Here is a 23165-nt window from a genome sequence, read left to right as displayed (position 1 = left end):
GATCACAAGCAGGCAGAGAGGCAGGCAGAGAGAGGGAGAGAAGGAAGCAGGCTCACTGCTGAGCAGAGAGTCCGATGTGGGGCTCGATCCCAGGACCCTGAGATCATGACCTGAGCCGAAAGGAGAGGCTTTAACCCACTGAGCCACCCAGGTGCCCCTACATAAAGGTCTTATGAGAGAGTATAGCAAATAGTTAAGTACTCACTAAAGGGAACTCACTAACAATTCTTAATGTTTTTTTAATTATTTGAACCATTTCAGGAGAACAGTCTCTCAAGTTTGAGAGAATTTTTCCAATGGAGTAAAGGGCATAGCATTTGTCAGCAAATTGTTGTTCAGAGTCTCTTAGGCAACCTAAGTTTAGAATTGGGTCCTGAATAGCAGATGTCAATGAGAAGTCTGAAACTCTAGAGCAGTGTGTGTGTGTATAAAAAAATTGAAATCCCAGGCTAGGCAAATGTCCTCGTAAACTGTTTTATATTTATCTTTTAGCATTAATAGGTAAAGTTAGAAATAAAAGTGAGTATCATTTCAACTCTCATGTCCTTCATGGACATGTGAAGGACCATTGTTTCATTCCTTTAACATGTGAAAATGCTTGGTAACACTTTATCCACTTAATAAAGGTGTATTAAGTACAGAGTGTTCTGGGCATGGTTCTAGATACTTGGAGAAAATAATGAACAAGACAGAATTGTACTTTTCATGGGGATTCTAGTCTGTGGGGTTGGTAGACAATAAATGTGATAATGTGCTGGGCAGTAAGGGTTCTGAAGAAAAATAAAGCAAAGTAAGGGATAAGAGAGTAAGAAGGTGCAAAGAGTGTTTAGTCAGGGTAGAGAGGGGAGTCCCTGAGGAGGGGGTGTTAGAGCAGAGAACTTGGATGAAGTGAAGGAGAAAGCCTTGAGAGTCTGGGGGACATATTCCAGACAGAAGAAATAGCAAAGACCTGTGAGTAGGAATGAGCTGGCTTGTCCAAAACACAGCAGAAGGCCAAAGTAATTAGACCAGAGCAAGTGAGAAGAGTTGTGGGAAGTGGTGGTGTAGGGGAGGGGCTGGGAGGTGAGTGGCAGATCACGGAAGAGTTACTAGACCATGGTGAGCACTTAGAACAAAATCTACCCTTTGGGGCGCCTGGGTGGCTCAGTGGGCTAAGCTACTCTGCTTTCGGCTCAGGTCATGATCCCAGGGCCCTGGGATAGAGGCCTGTGGCCTGCATTGGGCTCTCTGCTCAGCAGTGAGCCTTCTTCCCCGTCTCTCTGCCTGCTTCTCTGCCTACTTGTGATCTCTTTCTCTGTGAAATAAGTAAATAAAATCTTAAAAAAAAAAAATCTACCATTTGGAGGGTTTTGATCAGGGGGTGACTTGCTCTGACTTACCTTAGAAGGATTAGTCTGGGTGCTGTGTTAAAAAGTAGAGCAGAAGGGAGAAAATGAAGACAGACCAGTTAGGAGGCTGCTACTGTGAGATGGGACCACACTTAGACTGAGGAAAAGTGGTGGATGTAGTGAGAAGGCGTCACAATTGGAGATTTATTTTGAAGGTAGAGTAAAATGGACTAGCTTTTGGATTGAATAAGGGGAGGTAAAGAATTAAGGATGACTCCTGGGTTTTTAAAAAAATCTGGGCAGAATGACTGCTAGTCCCATTCATTAACTGAGATGGAGAAGACTGCGAGAATGGAATTGAAGGGAACATCAGTGGTTCAGTCTCTGGGAATCAGAATTATGGTCATGGTACAGTTGTTGGTTAACAGTAAGTTCTAGGGGAAGGTATAATTGGGACATAAGAAGAGTTTGTTGGGGGCAGAAGTCAAGGAGCTGGGAGACCAGGGTATTGGATGGATCTTTGTACGTGGGTGTTGAAGTTAAAGAAGTGTAGAGAAATTAGTGGTAGGGAGAGAGGCAGGGGTACTGAGTGAAGTTCAGATGTACCCTCATAATCTTAAGAGTCACACGATCTGATGATCTGATGATCTAAGGACTTGCTCAAAATTGAGGTGAGCTGGGTTTTTTTTTTTTTTTTTTTTAAAGATTTATTTCTTTACTCCAGAGAGAGAGAGAGGGACAAGCATGAGAGAGATAGCAAGCGTGAGAGCATGGGTTGGAGGGGCAGAGACAGAGGGAGAAGGAGAGAGAAACCCAAGTAGATTTTGCTCTGAGCAAAGAGCCTGATGAAGGGCTCGATTTCACAAGCCTGAGATCATGACTTAAGCTTAAACCAAGAGTCAGACGCCTAACCAACTGTGCCACTCAGGTGACCCAGGGTGAATCATTTTAAGATATTTGTCCTTCCTAACATCTGTATGCATGACAATAATAAAATGTAATATTTTCTTGGAAGCCACATGGTGTTTGAGCTGCCTTTGAGAAGGTGTATAAATATGGCCCTTTATTTACCCTCATCTAGTACATCATAAAAGCAAACAGTAGAATTTGAGGGATGGTATGGTTTAATGTTTGACCACCACTTAGCATACAGGAGGTAGATACGTAGGTATCCGATTACTTGGTTAGTTTTGCAAACTTGGTTGTTAGTAACGATGATACTTCAGGGTATATTGTCTCTTTCGTTATAGCTTCCTGCAGTAGTATTTATATTCATGTTTTAGATGAGGAAACAGACTCAGGAGAGGCTGGCGGATTTACCAAGGACACTGCGGTGTGACAGAGCAGGGCTGTAAACTAGCTTCTAGTGTTTGGATACCAAATCCGGTGCCTTTGGAATTCTCACTTCCTGCAAAGTAGAGAATATTGGGCCAAAGAAGTTAGTATTCACTTTATTTTTTTTTTTTTTTTTTTTTTTTTTTTTTTAAAGATTTTATTTATTCATTTGACAGACAGAGATAACAAGTAGGCAGAGAGGCAGGCAGAGAGAGAGGAAGGGAAGCAGGCTCCCCACTGAGCAGAGAGCCCGATGTGGGGCTCGATCCCAGGACCCTGAGATCATGACCTGAGCCGAAGGCAGAGGCTTTAACCTCCTGAGCCACCCAGGTGCCCCAGTATTCACTTTAAAAAAGTAGATTTAAACTATGGTGTTGTAATTGTACAGACTCAGTACCTGCGTTTTAGCTTTTTTTGTTTGTTTGTTTTAAAGATTTTATTTATTTATTTGACAGAGATCACAAGTAGGCAGACAGGCAGGCAGAGAAAGAGGAGGAAGCAGGCTCCCTGCTGAGCAGAGAGCCCGATGAGGGTGCTGGATCCCAGGACGCTGGGATCATGACCTGAGCCCAAGGCAGAGGCTTTAACCCACTGAGCCTCCCAGGTGCCCCTGTTTGTTTGTTTTTTAAAGAATTTTTATTTATTGGACAAAGAGAGAGCACACCCGAGAGCCTGCACAAGCAGGCAGAATAACAGGCAGAGGGAGAAGGAGAAGCAGGCTCCCCGCCGAGCAACGAGACCAAGGCTGATGTGAGGCTTCCCAGGACCCTGGGAACATGACCTGAGTCAAACGCAGACACTCAACTGACTGAGCCACCCAGGCGCCCCTGCATTTTAGCTTTTGAAAGAAGGCTTCCTTCTCTAGACTGGTTGCTCCTCTCATCACCAAGAATTCGATTGTTTTCATTATTCTATAGGATACCCAGGCTTAAATTTTTTGGGGGAGGCTGTTAAATACCATTTAGTTGTCAAACTTGTTTCATTAAGGGTTTTTTTTTTTTTTTTTTTTTTTTTTTTTTTTTTTAAATACTTACTTGAGGGAGAAAGAGAGGCAGACTCCCTGCTGAACAGGGTAGGGGGGCTGTTAAACACCACTTAATTGTCAAACTTGTTTCATTAAGTTTTGTGTTTGTTAAAGATTTATTTTATTTTATTTTATTTGACAGACGGAGATCACAAGTAGGCAGAAAGGCAAGCAGAGAGAGAGGAAGGGAAGCAGGCTCCCTGCGGAGCAGAGAGCCCGATGGGCTCCATCCCAGGACCCTGGGATCGCGACCTGAGCCGAAGGCAAAGGCTTTAACCCACTGAGCCACCCAGGCGCCCCGTTTTGTTTTGTTTTGTTTTGTTTTTAAGATTTTATTTATTTGACAGAGAGAGATCACAGTAGACAGAGGCAGGCAGAGAGAGAGAGGGAAGCAGGCTCCCTGTTGAGCAGAGAGCCCGATGTGGGACTCGATCCCAGAATCCTGAGATCATGACCTGAGCCGAAGGCAGCGGCTTAACCCACTGAGCCACCCAGGTGCCCTGGTTGTTTTTTTTTTTTTTAATACTTAATTTATTTGAGGGAGAAAGAGAAGCAGACTCCCTGCTGAACAGGGAGTCCTGATATGGGACTCGATCCCAGAACCCTGGGCCAAAGGCAGACACTTGATAGACTGAGCAACCCAGGTGCCCCTTTTATTAAGTATTTTTTTCACCTTTTTAAAAGTAGGCTCCACAACTCGAATGAAACTCGAGGCAGGGCCTGAATTCACGACCCTGAGATCAAGACCTGAGCTGAGACCAAGAGTTGGATGCTCAACCGACTGAGCCACCCAGGTGCCCCATTTATTAGTGCTTTTAATCAACAAGGGATAACAACATGATACAGTATCAGCCAAAAGCAAAGTAACATTGTTTTAGTCACCTTGTACAACTTAACTTTATGTGATAAAATGTGTAATTATTTCAGTTGCTGAAATATTTTAAGTTTTTGCATAGCCTTAAAAGTCTAGGGACCTCTTCTCACCCCCGATTAAGAACAATTCTCTTAGGTCTTGATGAGTAGGATACAGGGAGCTCTTCATAGTAAAGATGATGCTCGTTGTCATCCTCCCAGTATCTGTTTTCCTCCTGATGCTCTGAGGAGCACAGTATCCTGTTGGAATAACTAGTCGCTCTGTACTCCTGCATGCCTGTCACGCTCCAGGTGCTCCCTTTCTAGATTTGAGGGTTAGGGTTAGGTTATTGTCCCTGTCTTGGAGAAGCTGATGCTTAGTGTAAGAGGCAGACGGTGTCGCTGAGTGTCGTGGTGTGATAGGATACAGAGTGCAGTGGGACCGCAGAGAAGGGTGATGTGAGAGATAGTGCTCAAAGAAACCTTAGCACAGGAAGTCATTCAAGGTCATCTGGTCATCACAGGCCAGTCTCTGGAATTCCCGGGGTCTGGTTTTGGATCTCAGTTCTGCCTTTGGAGAATTAGGTGATTTGGGCAAATTAAGTTCCTCTAAACTGTATTAGCCTCCTGTAAAATGAGGCTAATACCTGCCTCCTAAGGTTGTAAAGATTGGAAACATAAAGGACTTGGCAGTACAGTGTCTGGTAGGTACATAATAGCTGCTCATTAAATCAAAGCTCTGTTGTTACTGTTGTTCCTATTGCTGCTGCTGTGACTCTCACTCACTTTGATGGGTGGGTAGGGTTAGAGGAATAAAGGGCAGAGGACAAACAGCTTTCTAGAGATAGGAAAGAGTATATGGAGAGACATGGTGACCAAAGATAGTATTTGGGGAATAAAATAACATATCTGCCTTACAGATTATGTTGAGAATAAAATACATGTGAAACACATAAACATGCAAAAGTATAGTACCCTTCATGTCCCTGTTTAGATGCCAGGAAAAAAAAAAAGTACAGCCCTTATTTTTAAATTCCACATTACCCCTTTATAATTCCTTCGTTTTTAAAACATCTTGGTTCTTTTTTTGCATCTTTATATCTCTGTTGTTTTCTTCCCTGATTTCTTCTCTACTTCTTGATGTCTTACTTTGAGGCATCCCCCAGAGTTTAGTTGTCTATTGTCACTTCTCTTTTCTGTTGGAGAGGTTAGATGCTCTTCGGGCTTCCTCTGTCACTGTTACACAAAGCACTTTTAACTTCATCAGTGGCCCTGACCTCTTTCCTAGGTTCCTTTAAATTGGCTCCTACTGGTCTCCTAAAATTTTGACCTGATCCATAATTCTGTCTCATTTGTTTGATTTCTGAAAAAAACCAGAAGGGAAGTGATCTAGATTAGTCAGATGTTTACATTGCTAAGGAATGATGCTTAAGAAAACAATCAGACTCCCCATGTACTACATTTCATACTGGAAAGGATTTTTTTTTTTTAAGATTTTATTTATTTATTTGACAGAGATCACAAGTAGGTAGAGAGACAGGCAGAGGGAGAGGAAGGGAAGCAGGCTCCCCACCAAGCAGAGAGCCCAACATGGGTTTCGATCCCAGGATGCCTAGGATCATGACCTGAGTTAAAGGCAGAGGCCTCAACCCACTGAGCCACCCAGGCGCCCCTGGAAAGGACATTTTAAAAGTGTAGAAAGGCCATTAATATTAGAATTTAAAAATACGGAGCTTTAAAAATTATGTAGTGCGGACTTCATTGTTTTTCTTTTTGCCTGAGACTAATAAATATCTAGTAAAATACTGTACTGTGTTGATATCAATCTGCCTAAAGTTTGACTGTGGTCGTATTTTTCAGTGCTTAGAATGGCTCGCTGTTGCCTAACTAAAAAAAACAAAACAAAACAAAACAAAACCCCTCCTTTCTTAGGCCTTTAGAGTTTAACTCTGGCTCTCCTTTCTAGTCTTTTCCCTTATCATATTTCTCTGTTACCAACTTAAAAAAAATTCAGAAAGTGTATGGTGTTTGTGGTTTGGATCTGACCCAGGTTCAAATTTGGGCCTGTGTGGTCTTGGGCAAGTTACTGTCAAAAGAAGAAAAGCAGCCCTTGGCATCCCGGAGCTGTGCTGGTACTGTCAGCTGGCCTTGATATTGTTGTGAACTAGCCTGGCACCTAACATCTGGGTCTTTGTGTTCTTGTGTTGAACACAAACAATTTCACTGAATATCAGCATCAGACAAGGCTACTCTCTAACCGTGATGGATCAAGACAAAAACAAGAACATCCCATAATCATGTCTTGACCTAGACAAAACATGAACATTGTCCAACTCACAAAATACACAACATCCCTCTCTCCAGGCTATGATGTGAATGATCATTGCTGTTCTACTGGTTACAGCTTTAGCCTCGGTAAAGAGATTTGTTGATACATCCAGTTGTAGAATTGTTCCCACTTTCTGATAGTACCGAACCAGAGTGAACCCCTGCTGCTTTGGACTCTTACAAAAAAATCACCTAGCCAATTCCCAAATCCTAAGTAAGTCATTTTTGATATTCTGGAATTCCTCATAGTTTCCCTTGGTGCATGTTCTTAATAAATTCAACTTGTTCAGCTATAAGTATGTTCCTGGTGTGTGGGCCAGAGGGCCTTGACAGTAACAATTTGAGCCTTACTTGTTTTAATATGTGAACTGGGATTAATAACATCTTTTTTGGCAGAGTTACTGAAGATTAGGTGAGAAAATGTAAAGCACCCAGCAGAGTCCTCCAACTTTGAGCTGCTCAACAAAAGCGTGTTTCTGGTCCTCTAGTAAAGTACTCTGATTAGTCATGGTCCCCTGGCAGGGCTTGGAGGGACCTTGTTTTAACCCTTTCTCATCCGTGGAGCACTCTGTTATCATCCTTCAGGACTCAGTTCAGATACCTTTTCCATGAAACCTTTCCCATCTCTTCATGAGCTCTTTTGTCTGACCTTGAGGTATTGTTTTTACCATTGACTTGCCTATTAATTCTACTCTATTTTGTGGCATCTTTGTACTTACCTTCTGTTATCTAATTCTTTTTTTATTTTTTAAGATTTGTTTATTTATTTGTGGGGGCGCGGAGAGACTCAAGCAGACTCCCTGCTGAGTGTGGAGCCTGAATTGGGGCTCAGCCTCCCAACCCAACCTGGAGATCAGACATGAGCTGAAACCAAGAGTTGGACACGTGACCAGCTGTGCCACCCAGGCACCCCTTATCTGAATTTTTCATGTACTATGCCTTGTTCAGCTAAATTGTTCTCTAGGGATGGGGGCTTTGTTTAAACAAGGACTTTTGAAACCAGTTGTTTTGTAAGGACTCATTTATTTGAATTTCTTACAGTATGTTAGAAAATGCTTAAACATGATTAAATTAAAACAAAAGGAAGAGAACACATCATTTGTCACTTCCTGTGAATATGGTGATAGTGTGACGTTTGCCTAAGCCAGGTACTTCAGAGTGAAGGGGAGCAAATACACCACCCCAAAATGTGCCGCTTTGGCATATTATTTTGAGTCAAAGTTAACTTAAGAATATCCGTTGCATGAGGATGCTCTGAGCCTCCCTTGTCTTTCTGAAAATAGGAGGTAAATCTCCCATGTGAAACATACCCTCCTTGTACCGGGAGAGTAGAGGACATACCTATCACCAGGCATAAGGAATTTAGGGCTGAGAAGGATGTTTAACATTAAACAGCCTTCTTCAGTGATTTACTACCTCAAGTCCAAATCTCTTTGTCTTAGCAGTTAATTCTTCACACATTTATTGTTCTTTGTCTGGAAAGATAGCAGTGTTGCCTGCTTTGATCCCACATTTTTATGGGCTCCCCTACATATGAAATTAAATGTGTTTTTCTCCTGTTAATCTGTCTTAGGTCACTCTGATTGTCAGACCAGCCCTGCACCCTAGAAAGGAAGAAAGGAAAAGTTCTCCTCTTCTATAAAAGCTTTTTATATTTTCCTTCCTAGATAGTACAATGGTGGGCGAAGAGAAGACGTCTCTAAGAAAACGGCTGTCAAAGTCCAGGGAAGATTCTGAGGAAGATGAAGACCAGAGAAGCCCTTCAAGGGAGTCCCTGGAGACAGCTAGTAATGGTGAGGCTTTTAATTTTTTTCCTCCTGCTATTTAACTTTTGTTAACTTTAGTCAGTAAATACATAGGATGTGAAGTAATTTTTATAATTTTATAGTGAAGATTGCTGAGGACACTGCAGAGGACACGCTTCACTTCTGTTGACTCAGGGACCTTGCTGACAGGGGATGACTGCTTATCTGCTGTCTTGATAACTCCAAGGACCATCGTTGTGTCATGTCCCGCGCAGCAAAATGGCCTAGACCTGGGTACTCAGAGGAGGTCTCCTCACACATGGCCTTGCTGGGGGCCGTCTGCACAGTGGCTGCCTCACCAGGCCTCAGGGCTTAGGGTTGTCCTCCAGCCTCTTGGCCGAGTGCTGGTCCGTGTTTTCCTTCCGTTCAGGAGATGTGAGCATGTGGTAGCCCAGCACTGCCTTGTAGCCAGCATGGCTCTGCCCCGGGGTGGTTGAGGACCATCACCTGTGGGCAGCCTCCAACGGAGCAGTCGTTCCTGCTGTCTCTTGGACACATGCTTTGTGTCGGAGTCCACATTGTCATCAGGCAGGGCCTCTGGCAGGCCTCATGGGGCATCATCACAGACTTGAGCTTGGGTGGGGACTAGGTCACCACCATCCCATATTTTGGGCAGCTAGTCTCCACCCAGCCCACAGGCATGGGGCCAGTGTTCCCGATCTTGTACATTCCGTGCAGAGCCAGTCTTAGTGACTTGTCGACTGGGTGGGGGGCAGAGTCCAGAGACTTCTAGCAGAGTCACCTGGTGATGTTTCATTTACCCTCTTGACCTCCAGCCAGGGCACATTGTTGCTGTGCCAGCCTGAGATGGGCACAGTGGCCACAGTGACCAGGTTGTAGCCGATCTTCTTGAGGCAGGTGCTCACTTCTAGTGATCTGGAAGCACATGGTGCTGGAGGTAGGCTCGGCAACGTCCCTCTCGTTGATGGCCACTCTGAGCTGCAAGCTGCTTCAGGCCCAGTATGTAGGCCCCAGTGCATGTTCACAGGTCTGCCGTTCTTAGAGATGCCTGCTTTGAACTTGAGCATGCTGCCGCCATGATGAGCATGACACACTTGGCCTTGGATGTCCAGTGATTGCATTCTTTTTTTTTTTTTTTTAAAGATTTTTATTTTTATTTATTTGACAGAGAGATCATAGGTAGGCAGAGAGGCAGGCAGAGAGAGGGGGCAAGCAGGCTCCCTGCTGAGCAGAGAGCCCAATGCAGGGCCCAATCCCAGGACCCTGAAATCATGACCTGGGCTGAAAGCAGAGGCTTAACCCACTGAACCACCCAGGTGCCCCCATTGATCACATTCTTGATGGATTCCCTGGGGCCTGGAGCATTGATGGTGGTGATGTCATGGTGGTTAGTCTTTTGACTTCCACAGGGAGGTAGGAGTGGTGATGCCACGCTTGCTTTCCACCTTCAGCTTGTCCAGCACCTGGGCGTATTTGAAGGGGCCCTTGCCCATTACTGCTCTCTGCCCTTGAACGTCTCAGTGGTTCCTTTATCAGTGCTCCCCTGCTTGTAGATGAGCTAGATCCCTGGTAGTGGGGGGGGCGGAGAGGGGGAATTAGAGGAGTCCACGTGTCTAAGGATAACAATACTGATAGGGTCTTTGCCCATGGGGATAGGTTGATTAGTGCTCTAAAGAACCAGCAGCAAACTCGATTCAGAGATCAGCAAGAGCTCAGCAACTGTGGGAGAGACTTGTAATATTTTTGAGGTGAGTTAATGAAAGAAGAACAAATTCAGTGTTTTTTAGAGCAGGAATTGCCATCTCTTTAGCTCTCTTTATTATAGGTGGGTATGCTGGCAGTGTGAAGGTACAGAGGTGAAAAATACATTGATAAAGAGAATAGAAAGGAACATTTTGATTTAAGTGCTGGTCATAGCAGCATTATGCTGGTGACACTGGAGTGTAAGTTGCTGCATGTGTCAGATCAGAGGTGAGCTTTACTGATGTAAGTGGAATTTGCAGTGTGTACTTAAAGATTTATATACATAAAATTTTCTATATCTGGTAACAAAGAAATTAGAAAATAAGCCTTTCTTGTTAATGAATTCAATGAACTTTTTTGGGGTATGTACTATGTTTTATTTTTAAAAATACTTTATTTATTTATTTGACAAAGAGACAGCGAGAGAGGGAACACAAGCAGGGAGAGTGGGAGAGGGAGAAGGAGAAGCAGGCTTCCCGCTAAGCAGGGAGCCTGGTGTAGGGCTGGATCTCAGGACCCTGGGATCATGACCTGAGCCGAAGGCAGACACTTAACGACTGAGCCATCCAGGCACCCTGGTACTATGTTTTAGACACCATTCATCCGTTTATTTATTCCTTCAACCACCTAACTTACCAGTGATTACTGGTGCCCTGCTAGGTGCTGGGTGTAGTGATGTATGTGTGTGTTTGCCCTCGCGGAGTTCCAGGTTAAGTGATTAACGTAATTATATTACTACAAATAAGTGGTACTAATTACTCCTGGGAGTTGTAATGAGCATAGTGAGACTAATTAGCGGGGTACCTAACTTAATTAAGTACAGGGCTATAAATCTTGGGGGAGGGAGAGTTAAGGGAGTTTTACTAGTTCTTCTATCCAAGTTTGCTTAACACACAAATACAAAGAGTATGACACAGTGCTTGTTGTTAAGGTCAAGGCTTAATGCTTGAGATTGATAGACCTGTAAGCACAACTCCAGCGGATGTCACCTCTTGCATCAACCTATTTATTTTTGCAATGACATTTGTATAGGTTTGATTTCAAGAAGGATTTGAAATTTGAGCCTTGTTTGGTTAACAAATAGGGATGGAACTTTCTGAGACAGGTTGTCTTCAGCATTGTGAGGTGTCCTACATAGAGAAACGTGCTTTGCTTTACCTACTTAAATCTAATTGTAAATACAGCAGCTGGATCCCACCAGGAATATAAATGTTGCTGCTTACATTTGCATTATATCATTAAGCTCTTCATTAGCTACTTATGAAATATTTATTTTGTGTATTTTTAGTTTTAATATGTTAAAAAATGGGAAATTTGTATATAAGGATGAGTCCACATTGAGTAGAAACCTTCCCTTTCTGTGATCCTGGGACTGGGTGATAATCCATGTTGTCTCTCTTGGGAGACAGAAAAATCCCTTTTTGTTGAAACTTTCTGTCACCAGATGCAGTTTTCTCTTTATGTTCCATTTTGTAAAAATCTTTAAAATTACTCTAAATTTCTGCATATTTTCAGTACTCCTTACTGTCTTAAGTTTTTTAAACATTTCAAGTTCTACTGCAGGTATTAAAAATTGAATTGCTGAGCTTAAAGCAAGAAGTATGACCTCCTTGGTTTTAATGCTGATCTGAAAATAGAGTGTGTTCTCCACTTGAATTAACATTTATTCACTTTGGGGAAGAAGCAGATGGGTAAAATTGTGGCCTTTGAGAGCAAGCCATGCCAATCAGTGTGGTCCACCAACCAGGACTAGGGTCTTCTGCACCATTGGTAGAACTTGGTAGAATGCCTCACCTCACCTTTACTGAATAAGGTTTTATTTTAATAAGCTTTCCAGGTGATATGTAGGTTCAAGTCTGAGGCACAATTCTTAGAGGGGCAGTTCTCAATTGGTGTGTGCATTGGAGTCCTCCAAAAGAATGGAACCAGTAGGATATATACAGATATATAGAAAGATTGGCTCAGGTGGAGGCTAAGAAGTCCCACAATCTTCTGTGTACAGGTGGGAGTCCCAGGGAAGCCATTGTGTAGTTCCAGCCCAAATCCGAAGTCTTCAGAGGCCAATGGCATAAGACTCACTCCAAGGCCTGAGAACCAGGGAAGGAGGAGAAGATGGATGTCCCAGTTTAATCCAGAGCACAAATTTTCCCTTCCTCTATATTTTGTTCTACTGTGCCAGCCCTCCAGCCGTGGGGAGAGTGATCTTTACTGAGACGGATTCAAAAGCTTATCTCTTCTGGAAACACCCTTAACGTCTAGATTCTATTCTATCAGCCATCTGGGCATTACTTACCCCAGTCAAGTTGACACATAAAATTAGCTTATAGAATGAAAATAATTCATCAAACAAAAACAGCTTATTAGACCCCATTATAGTTGTACTCAATCAGAATCTCAGGGAAGGGGTCCCAGGAATGTTAAGTTTGAAAGGTTGCTGGGTAATAGTGACTGGCATTGTCGTTGAAACCCACTGTTACCAAGAGCTTACACCTGTCTTGTAACACGTCATTTTGACATTGCTCTAAGGATTTATTCATTACACTCAACTTAGTGTAATTCTTGAATTCTTACCCTGCATTCAGAATTCTAGTAAGCTGTGGATGTGATGACTTTATGCTCAGTTTAGCCTCACAGGTTATCTGTGTCCACCCTAATTCTTTATAGTGCCCCCTTACATTCTCAGAGGTGGACCAGTTTATTTCAGAAGGTGTCACACAACTTCTGGGTTATTGAATTAATAGTGACCATTACTGTCACTTTATAGTATTCATATATCTTTATATGTGAATATATATAAAGTATCTTTAGTTTATCCAGTGCCTATCAGGTGAAATTATGATTAATTAGCTTTTTTGTATTTTGTGGCATTTGTTTGAAATACCCCTTCTGAAGATAAAAACTTTATGCCTAAATTTAAAAAATATTACCATTACCTGATTTTAAAAGTAATACATACTCATTTAAAAAAAGTGTTACTGTGCCATCATGTACCTTCAGTTAAAGTGTTCAGCTAGTTCAAAGTACATGGAAGAGGATAAACAAGAAAGCAGAAGTGACTCAAATTCTATAATGGAAAAATGAGTATGTGTTGTCCAGACATTTCATTTCCATAAATTATTAACATCTTACATAAATAGAATACTTTTTAAGTTGTTTAGTAACTGGGATCCGAAGAACTCCATGATAGACCTCTTTCCATTGTCAAGTAGTAAATAGATGAGTGGCTATAAAGTATTTGATATGTGTCATACTTGTTTCCCTGATGAATATTTTTTCTGCTATAAACAAATGCTAATGAACATATTTACATACTTCTCAGATGCCTAAGGTAGAATTGCAGGTTTAAGTTGTTATTTTAAAATAAGTATTTTGAAATACTGTACTGGGTTGCAGCATTTACCTTACATTCTATTAATTTATCTTTCCTTGTTTTTGGTGTTACTGTGTCCAAATTTTAAAAATCTTACTTTTCCCTTACTACTACTTTTCATGACAGTATAACCAGCTTTTTTTTGTTGTTGTTGTTGTTTTTACTCTCTGATTTGCATTTCTTGTAATATGCTGTGTAATGGTTTTTCTAAGAAGTATATAGAAATGATGGCCCTGTATAACTTAAGAGAAAAAGCTAATAACATTTAGAGTCTTATCCACACCCAGTATTAGCTCTGCCATTTATCAGTTCTGTCTTTTTTTTACGATTTTATTTGACAGAGAGCAAGCACACAAGCAGGGGAGCTGTAGAGAGAGAGGGAAAAGCAGGCTCTTGGCGAAGCAGAGGGAGTGCCCTCTTTTTTTTTTTTTTTAAAGATTTATTTTTTTAGGGGCGCCTGTGTGGCTCAGTCGTTAGGCGTCTGCCTTCAGCTTGGGTCATGATCCTGGGGTCATGGGATCGAGCCCCGCATCAGGCTCCCTGCTCTACTTCTCCCTCTCCCATGCCCTCTGCTTGTGTTCCCTCTCTCACTGTGTCTTTCTCTGCCAAATAAACGAAATCTTTAAAAAAAAAAAAAAGATGTATTCATTTATTTGAGAGAGAGAGCATATGCACATGAACGGGGGAGGGCAGAGGGTTGGGGAGAGAGACTCTCAAGCAGACATAATGCTGAGCATGGAGCCCGTCCCATGACGCCATGGTCCCATGGCCTGAGCTGAAACCAAGAGTTGGCACCTCCGCTGACTGAGCCACCCATTCGCCCACCAGTTCTGCCTTTATGCTGAATGTGGAAACATGATTTGAGTAGAGCTTGGTCTAGGTTCTTTTTTCTTTTTCTCCTCATTTTCATCTCTTCTCTTCTTTTCTACTCCTTCCTCCTCCTTACAGCTCTTTCTCCTCTTCCTTTTTGCTTCTTTTCCTCCTAATTTTTTATTGATACAATTCATATACCATAAAATTCAGTAATATTTTATTCTAATTTTTAAAAATTGTATTTATTTATTTGACACAGAGAGAACACAAGTAGGAGGAGAGGCAGGCAGAGGGAGAAGGAGAAGCAGGCTCTCCACTGAGCAGGGAGCCTGACATAGGACTCGATCCCAGGACCCTGGGATCATGACCTGAGCCAAAGGCAGCCACTTAAGCAACTGAGCCACCCAGGTGCCCCAAATTCACTAATATTTTAAATGTTTTTTTTTTATTTGTTTTTCTTTTTAAGATTTTATTTATTTATTAGACAGTGCAAGCAGAGGGAGCAGCAGAGACCGTGAGAAGCAGACTCCCTGCTGAGTAGGGAGTCCGATGTGGGGCTTGATCCTAGGACCCTGGGATCATGACCTGAGCTGAAGGCAAATGCTTAACTGACCAAGCCACCCAGGCGCCCTTCACTAGTATTTTATTTTATTTTATTTTTTAAAAAGATTTTATTTATTTATTTGACAGAGAGAGAGAGAGAGACCATAGGTAGCAGAGAAGCAGGCGGGGGCTAGGGGCGGGGAAGCAGGCTCCCTGCTGAGCAGAGAGCCTGAAGCGGGGCTCAGTCCCAGGACCCTGAGATCATGACCTGAGCAGAAGGCAGAGGCTTCACCCACTGAGCCATCCACGTGCCCCTTCACTAGTATTTTAAAGGATATAATTCAGTGGTTGCAAATATGTTTACACCGTTGTACAGCCATCATCGCTGCTTGCTTCTAGAACTTTTGTATCCCCCCCCAGAGAGGAACTCTGTTCTTGTAATAGTCATTCTCCATTCTCCCTTCTCTCAGCCCTGGCAACTACTAATCTATTTCCTGTCACTTTGGATTTGCCAGTTGTGGGCATTTCATACCCACAGGAATTCTAGAAGGAATTCTAGAATATGTGATGTTTTGTGTCTGACTTCTCACTTAGCATAATGTTCTCCATGTTTTAGCAGGTATTAATACTTGATTCTTTCTGAAGGCTGAGCATTATTCCATTGTATGGATAAACCTTTGTTCAGCTGTTTATTAGCTGATGAATATCTGATTATTTGGGTTATTTAAAGTTTTTGGCTCTTAGGAATCATATAGCTGTGAATATTCATGTATAAGCTTTGTGTGAACTAATGATTTTACTTGGGTATATACTTAGAAGTGGGTTGTTGAGTTACATGGTGTATTAATGTTTAACTTTTTTTTGAAGTGAAGATACAGGAAAAGCTCTTAAGAGTGAGAGAGGGGTCCTGACAGGACCTTTAGGGTTGGTCTTTTATAGAAAGCTAACCAGGGAACATAAACCGTTTTAGCATCTCTGTTGATACCACCATTGAGCAAGGACTAGTGACGACACCTTCAGTGGCCCACCTCCCACCTCCGGTCTGGTTATTCTTTGTTGGTCATAGGTGATTATCATAAAAGATGCCCCCCGCCCCCCCCCCACACCCAGGGCAGGGTGGTCCCCACATCTTTGGTTTCCCTACACCTCCACATTTTTGGGATTTCTGTGAGCCTGATCACATAGCTCCTTATCGGTCTCTCCCTACCTAGCCCCCCATCCCTTACCCATTCCTCTCCCTGCAGTGGTAACCCTAACTATTAGGGAATAGGACAAGGAGTACTCTGGCTGCTTCCTGCTGAAAAGGGGTAGTGGGCTGTATGGCAGGTAGAATCTATCTATCCAGGGTTCAGTCCGGGGGCCCACCAGATGGCTCCAGGGGGATCCTGATGGGCAGCAAACGGTACATGCACCAGTACATGCAAAGGATGGACAGAAAACAAATTTTAGGCCCAAAATTATGATCACATCCCTTAGATAAGATCCCCAGTTACCAATTTTGTCAAATAGATCAGTGGATATTTTGATCTTAACTGATCACATATGTCCCCTTTTAATTGGGACACCTTGCAGGAGTTAACTGTAATGTTAAAACATAATGTGAGGAAATTTTTCACACCCCAGATGGTCTACAATAGTGCAGTCAAGAGTGGTGTAGTTTTCGAGAAGTCCTTCTCTGACTTCATTTAATTCTTGGCTTGAGTGCATCCAGTGCCTGGGTATTACTGTTTAGAGCCCTGCTGAGCAAGCATCCTGTTTGCTTGTTTTATATTGCAGTTCTCAGTTAAGTCCCAGAAAGCCCATGGTGAGCTTTGAGACTCTTACTGCCAGGAGGGCTGTTGTATGCATGGTTAAAGCCTTTGTTTGAAATTGTAGGTCAGTAGAGGTGGCTTCCAGGATAAATGACTATGAGGGATGAAACCATCAAGAAGCCCTTTTTGTTTGAGGTCCAGCCTGAACAATATCCTGATTACAAGGAATCACTAGCAAATGCGAGAAGACTTGTCTCAGGAGATGAGGGCATCCCCAAGTGCATTATCCTATCTAATCATAAAGAAAGTGGGGCCTCCATTATCTCCATGGGGTACCCTCTGACTTTTTTTTTTTTTTTAAAGATTTTATTTATTTATTTGACAGAGATCACAAGTAGGCAGAGAGGCAGACAGAGAGAGAGGAAGGGAAGCAGGCTCCCTGCTGAGCAGAGAGCCCGATGCGGGGCTCGATCCCAGGACTCTGGGATCATGACCTGAGCCGAAGGCAGAGGCTTTAACCCACTGAGCCACCCAGGCGCCCCCCCCCCCCCCCGACTTTTTAAAAGAGCGATTTTGTCATCCCAGCCACATAGAATTGGTCAGGGTGATAGCTGAGTTATACAGTTATTGGGGAATCTATCCCATTTCCCAGTTCAAGTAATCCTATGCCCATGGGGTCCTCTTATCCCCACAGAATAACAAGCAAGGAGATTGTCTATACATGATCTACTGTGGCAATGTCTCTGAAGTTTACCTCAAGTTGTCTAGCATAGGCAAACAACATTCAAAGACAATCAGAACTAAAATTTAGCATCTCGCAAAGGTGTGTTATTGAAACAATTTCTCTCTGTAATAACCCTCATTTCCAGAGATAACCAAATAAGACTAATTTATTTGAAAAATGAGTCCAGTTTTAACAAACGATGTCAATTATTTACATAAGCTCAGCAAGAATGATCATATAGAACTTTTAGAATCTGCTTTGCTAGAACTTTATTATAAACAATCTCTAGGTAGAACTTTTAGAGCCTCTCCAGGCCAGAAGCCAAGCTCAGTACTTGCCATCAGACATGCCTGCAGGACCTGTAGATGTGGGTGAATTCCTTTTCACCAGGTCCCCAAATATCCTGAGGTTCCTGCACCTGCCAGGAAGTGACATTCTTTACTCACCTGGTGAGGCTGCTGGGCACTTTGTAAGTAATGTATCAGGCCAACAGTTCAAGGGGCTTTATGGTTCCAGGTTTCATAAAGTCATTCTTAGTTCCTCAGAGCTGTCTGGTCATATTTGAGTCTATTCCTGTCTCTCTCAGATAGGACATTCAGACAAAGCCTTGGTAAAATTTAACCAATGTTTCCAGTGGTGCCCTGTTAAAAGGAGATGGGGTCCTTATTGAACTTATGCAAATGACTATGATTGCCATGGAAGAGAGAGTACTTACTGAGATCTTTTGAATTTCAGAGGGTTCAGGTAGAGAAAAGTTAAGTGCTTTAATTTGTTTACAAATGAATACTTCGTTACTTTCTGAAGTCGTAGATATCTTAAAAGTTTCCTTGATCTTGGAGAGCAAACATTAGAGAACCAGCAGTGTTTTAACCAAGAGTTCCAAAAAACCATAATCATTTTTTTCCCCGATTCACGTAGTCCCATGTTACTATTCTTTTTTTTTTTTTTTAAAGATTTTATTTGTTTATTTGACAGAGAGAGATCACAAGTAGACAGAGAGGCAGGCAGAGAGAGAGAGGGAAGCAGGTTCCCTGCTGAGCCGAGAGTCCGATGCGGGGCTTGATCCCAGGACCCTGAGACCATGACCCGAGCCAAAGGCAGAGGCTTAACCCACTGAGCCACCCAGGCGCCCCACCCATTTCAGTTTTGATCTACTGAGTGTCTGTATTTGTCCTAAAGTCCTTTTTATAAACCTCCTTGAAGGTGAAACTCCTTTGGCAAGAGAATAAGAAAGTTATAAATGACAGAAATTCAGAATGGACATGGTTAAAGATCTGATGAGAGGTTGCAACATAGCTTGCAAGGGAATCTGGTTATTTCTGTGACACTAACCCTTTAGTAGCTAGAATATGGAGTGATAATGACCTTATGCCAGAATGTACCATACCAAACAAGCGTTATTAGTCAAAGAGACTTAGCTCATGATTTAACTCTTGGGGAAGTTTGTTAAGACCTTAGAAAGGCACGTGAGTAAAGAGGATTGGGGATCATCAAAGACCTGATAAAGGAAAACCACAGTTCTTCTGCGCAGACAAAAAAGAGAAAATAGCTGTTTATGTTTTATCAAAAGCACCAACAATTCAAGAAAACTTAGTCTTTTTAAGATGGACTTTCAGTCTTATACCAATGTACTTTAAAATCCTTCTATTTTAATTTTAGTCCATCCTCACTGCGCCTAAAATTCCCTTCGAAAGTTTCCCCTTCACAAACCTACAACTATTTTTTTTTGCGTTCAGATTTTGTCCCAAGCCATTTGTCTCCAAATAACCATCTGTTTAGGACAAAATTAACTTCTTTTTCCTTCAACAAAAATGGATTCCCATTCTTTATATCTTTCTTACATACCTCCTACTTTTCTGCATACAGAATTGTTTTGCACTCTTAGAAATCTCAGTCTCCGGTGAAGACTAAGTAGTAACCAGTAACCAGTAACTGTCGCACCAGAATTCTTCAGATGGCAAACTTATGAACCAGTTAAGCACAAAATGTGTTTGCCAGCAGATTTAAATACCCTTAGTTTCTTTGCAATAAGTAATCAAAAGCACAAACCCACATCCAGTAAGCAATGATTTAGCAATTATCCTGTTTGAAAAAGACCTAGATGTCCCATGAATTTAATCCCAAAGACTTTGAAAGCTGTTTTAACAATTCCCTATAAGAACTTCGATGGGACAATTATTTTAGTCATCTTTTTGCTAACACATTGCAACAGAAAGAACATGAGCATATTTGACCTTCAGCAAACCTTGGCAGAATAAAAGTTTCATATTTAATGCTGATAACTTTTTTTTCACTTTTTTTTTTGAAAGATTTTATTTATTTATTTGACAGATCACAAGTAGGCAGAGAGAGGGGGGAAGCAGGCTCCCCGCTGAGCAGAGAGCCCGACTCGGGGCTCAATCCCAGGACCCTGAGATCATGACCCGAGCTGAAGGCAGAGGCTTAACCCACTGAGCCACCCAGGTGCCCCTAATGCTGATAACTTTAAAGACATCTCTGTCCTGGGGCACCTGGGTGGCTCAGTGGGTTAGGTAGTCCATGTCAGGCTGGAGAAGACCGGGAACTTCCTGAAACAGAGTTTGGCAGCTGCTGGGGAATGTTCCTTAGAGTCTCTGTCCTGAGGTAGACAAGCCACAGTTGGCTCCACTTAACAGCCATTAACCTGGGAAATAAGGAAGAAGCCCCACATCTATCAGGAGGAACAATGAGAGAGACGGTCAGCATCCCCCTCCCCCGCCCCCCCCCACCCGCCGCCACGGAGGGCCTAGCAAAGTTTCTTCCAGCAACCTGGTTTTATTTGGAGGAGGCCTATTCAGACAATCAGACAATCATCTAGTATGTCAGGGAGTTTCCTGGTGTGGTTATCATCAAACGTGTTCCAGGAGGCCCTTAAGTCTGAGTCCCTATTGGGGCCCTGAAAGCCCGGATGGACTTAGGGTACCTGTCTATTCGCCCTATTCCTGCAGGAGAGACCCCATCCCACTGTGGCCATGCAGTGAGTATTAACAGGAGCTCAACCCTTTCCTGAAAGTAAATGGATTTCTTTTTCTTAGTTTGTTGCTACTGTATAGAAATGCAGCTGGGTTTGTATATTGATACTGTATCCTGCAGCCTTGCTGAATTCATTTGTTAGCTTTAATCATTTTTTTTTTTTGCATGTATGGTTTTTGTAGTATTTATGATGTACAAAATCGTGCCATCTTCAAAGAAGAGGTAGTTTTACTTCTCTGTTTCCAATCTGCATGCCTTTTCATTTTGTTGCCTATTTGCACTTGATAGAATTCCATGCAATATTGAATAGAATTGGGAAGAGTAAACAAACTTGTCCTGTTGCTGACCTTAGGGAGGGAGTAAGCTTTGTCTTCCCATGAATTATGATAGCTTTGGGTTTTTTTTTTTAATCAGGTAAGGGAGGTCTCTACCTTTTTCTAATTTACAGGTTGTGTTTATTCTTGATTACCTTTTATTTTGCTGTTTTGTTCACTTTCATAACTTAATCAATATACTAATACTATTACTAGCTACTAGCATCAGTTTTATCATGTGCCAGGCATTGTTTTAAGTGTTTCACAAGTAACAGCTCAGTTGATATATTTTAGTTCTATTCAATTTCAGTATTTTTGATCTATACATCTATTGGAATATCTGGAGAAATGCCTTTTGTAAGAAATTTTGAGACTCCTTTGGCAAAAATATATGAGAAAAAGCTTTGAATATTTTTACTCTATAATCATTCCCTGTGTTCAATATACACATCTAATCCTAAAACTGGCCAGTTCATATAGAGCTTTGAAGAAGCAGCTGAGTATGGCCAGTCCAAATAGAGCTTTGAACAACTGAGTAGGTTGAAAGCACATTTTTTTCATTATAGTAAAAGCCAAACATGTTTACTTTAGAAAATGCAGATAAGCCAAAGTTTAGGTGTTTACAATTCCTCTTTGGGTACATTCCTAGAAATGAGGTCAAAAGAATATGTATTTCTGAGGGTTTTATGGATATAAATGCCAAATGGCTTTCTGGAAATAATGCACTTGTAGTAGCAAAATGTGAGTGCCAGTTACTTTGAACTTTTTCCCATCATAGTTGATGTGAACTCTTTTTTTTTAATTTATTTGCTTTAAAGATTTTATTTATTTGACAGAGTGAGAGAGCACACGCAGGGAGAACAGCAGAGGGAGAGGGAGAGGGAGAGGCAGGCTCCCTGCCAAGCAGGGAGCCCAATGGGGGGCTTGATTCTAGGACCCAGGGGTCATGACCCAAGTTGAAGGCAGACACTTAACCATCTGAGCCACTTAGACACACTGACTTTGACAGCTTTTTAACTTAAAAAAAAAAAAAAAAAAAGAAAGAAATCATGCTAAAAATAATCCTGAAAAGGTTTCAAATTCTAAGAGGGCAAACAAAATACTGTGTGGGTTTTTTTGTTTGTTTGTTTGTTTTAAAGATTTTATTTATTTAGTTGACAGAGACAGAGAGAGGGAACATAGGCAGGGGGAGTAGGAGAGGGAGGGAGAAGCCGACTTCCCTTTGAGCAGGGAGCCACATGCAGGCCTGAGACAGGTGCTTAACGACTGAGCCACCCAGGTGCCTCTGTTTTTATATTTTTAAAAGATTTTATTTAGGGATGCTTGGATGCCTCTGTTGGTTAAGTGTCTTTGGCTCAAGTCATGATCCCAGGACTTTTGGGATCAAGCTCCACATTGGGCTCCCTGCTCAGCAGGGAGCCCGCTTCTCCCTCTGCCTGCTGCTCCTCCTGCTTGTACACTCTGTCTCTTTTTCTCTCACTCTCTGACAGATAAGTAAAATCTTAAAAAAATATTTATTTATTTGAGAGAGAAGACAGTGTGTGTGTGGCAGGGGCAGCACGGAGGGAGAGGCACAAGCAAGACTCTGAGTGCTGAGGGCAGAGTGGGACGTGGGGCTGGTTCCAGGACCCAGACCCCATGGGCCGGAATCAAGAGTTTGTCACTCAGCAGACTGAGCCACCCAGGTACCCGAGGTACACTCATTTTTAAATAATGTGATATGAAGTACAACTTGACTATTTTGAAAGAAAATGAGGTCAGTAATTGTCTTTTGCTTTTAATGAGATACTTTTCCTGGTCCTACCCCTATATGTTTCCAGGCCCTGGAACTGGAATAGAACTGCAAATTGTAACAATGTACTGATGGGGAAAATACGTAGTCAACTTTGATAAAACTTTTTTTTTAATATATATTTTTTTTAATTTATTTATTTGACAGACAGAGATCACAAGCAGCCAGAGAGACAGGCAGAGAGAGAGGAGGAAGCAGGTTCCCTGATGAGCAGAGAACCCGATGGGGCCTCTATCCCAGGACCCTGGGATCATGACCTGAGCCGAAGGCAGAGGCTTTAACCCACTGAGCCACCCAGGCGCCGCCTTAAAGATTTTTTTTTTAATTTATTTGACAGACAGAGATCACAACAAAATTTTTTTCTTAAAGAATTTATTTATTTATGGGACAGAGGTCACAAGTAGGCAGAGAGGCAGGCAGAGAGAGAGGGGGAAGTAGCTTCCCTGCTGAGCAGAGAGCCCAATGCGGGGCTTGATCCCAGGACCCCAAGA

At 42.2% G+C, this 23165-nt stretch overlaps 1 protein-coding gene across 3 annotated transcripts in view; it reads left to right on the top strand.

The window, feature by feature from the left end:
- The window catches only part of SOAT1 (sterol O-acyltransferase 1), a 75018-nt gene that overhangs the window by 6866 nt on the left and 44987 nt on the right, over window positions 1-23165 (top strand). For 2 of the 3 annotated variants that reach the window (XM_047704439.1, XM_047704438.1), the window contains exon 2: window positions 8535-8660. The exons of the other annotated variant lie outside the window; for it this stretch is intronic. In XM_047704439.1, coding sequence (XP_047560395.1) covers window positions 8610-8660 — 51 coding nt within the window. In that variant the 5' untranslated portion in view covers window positions 8535-8609. The remainder of the gene's footprint in view (window positions 1-8534; window positions 8661-23165) is intronic. 3 annotated transcript variants of the gene reach the window in all.

This window comes from Lutra lutra, chromosome 15 (assembly GCF_902655055.1).
Source record: "Lutra lutra chromosome 15, mLutLut1.2, whole genome shotgun sequence".
Classification (NCBI taxonomy): Eukaryota; Metazoa; Chordata; class Mammalia; order Carnivora; family Mustelidae; genus Lutra; species Lutra lutra.
The sequence above is the reverse complement of the archived record's forward strand: the minus strand, read 5'-3'. Positions and strand labels throughout refer to the sequence as shown.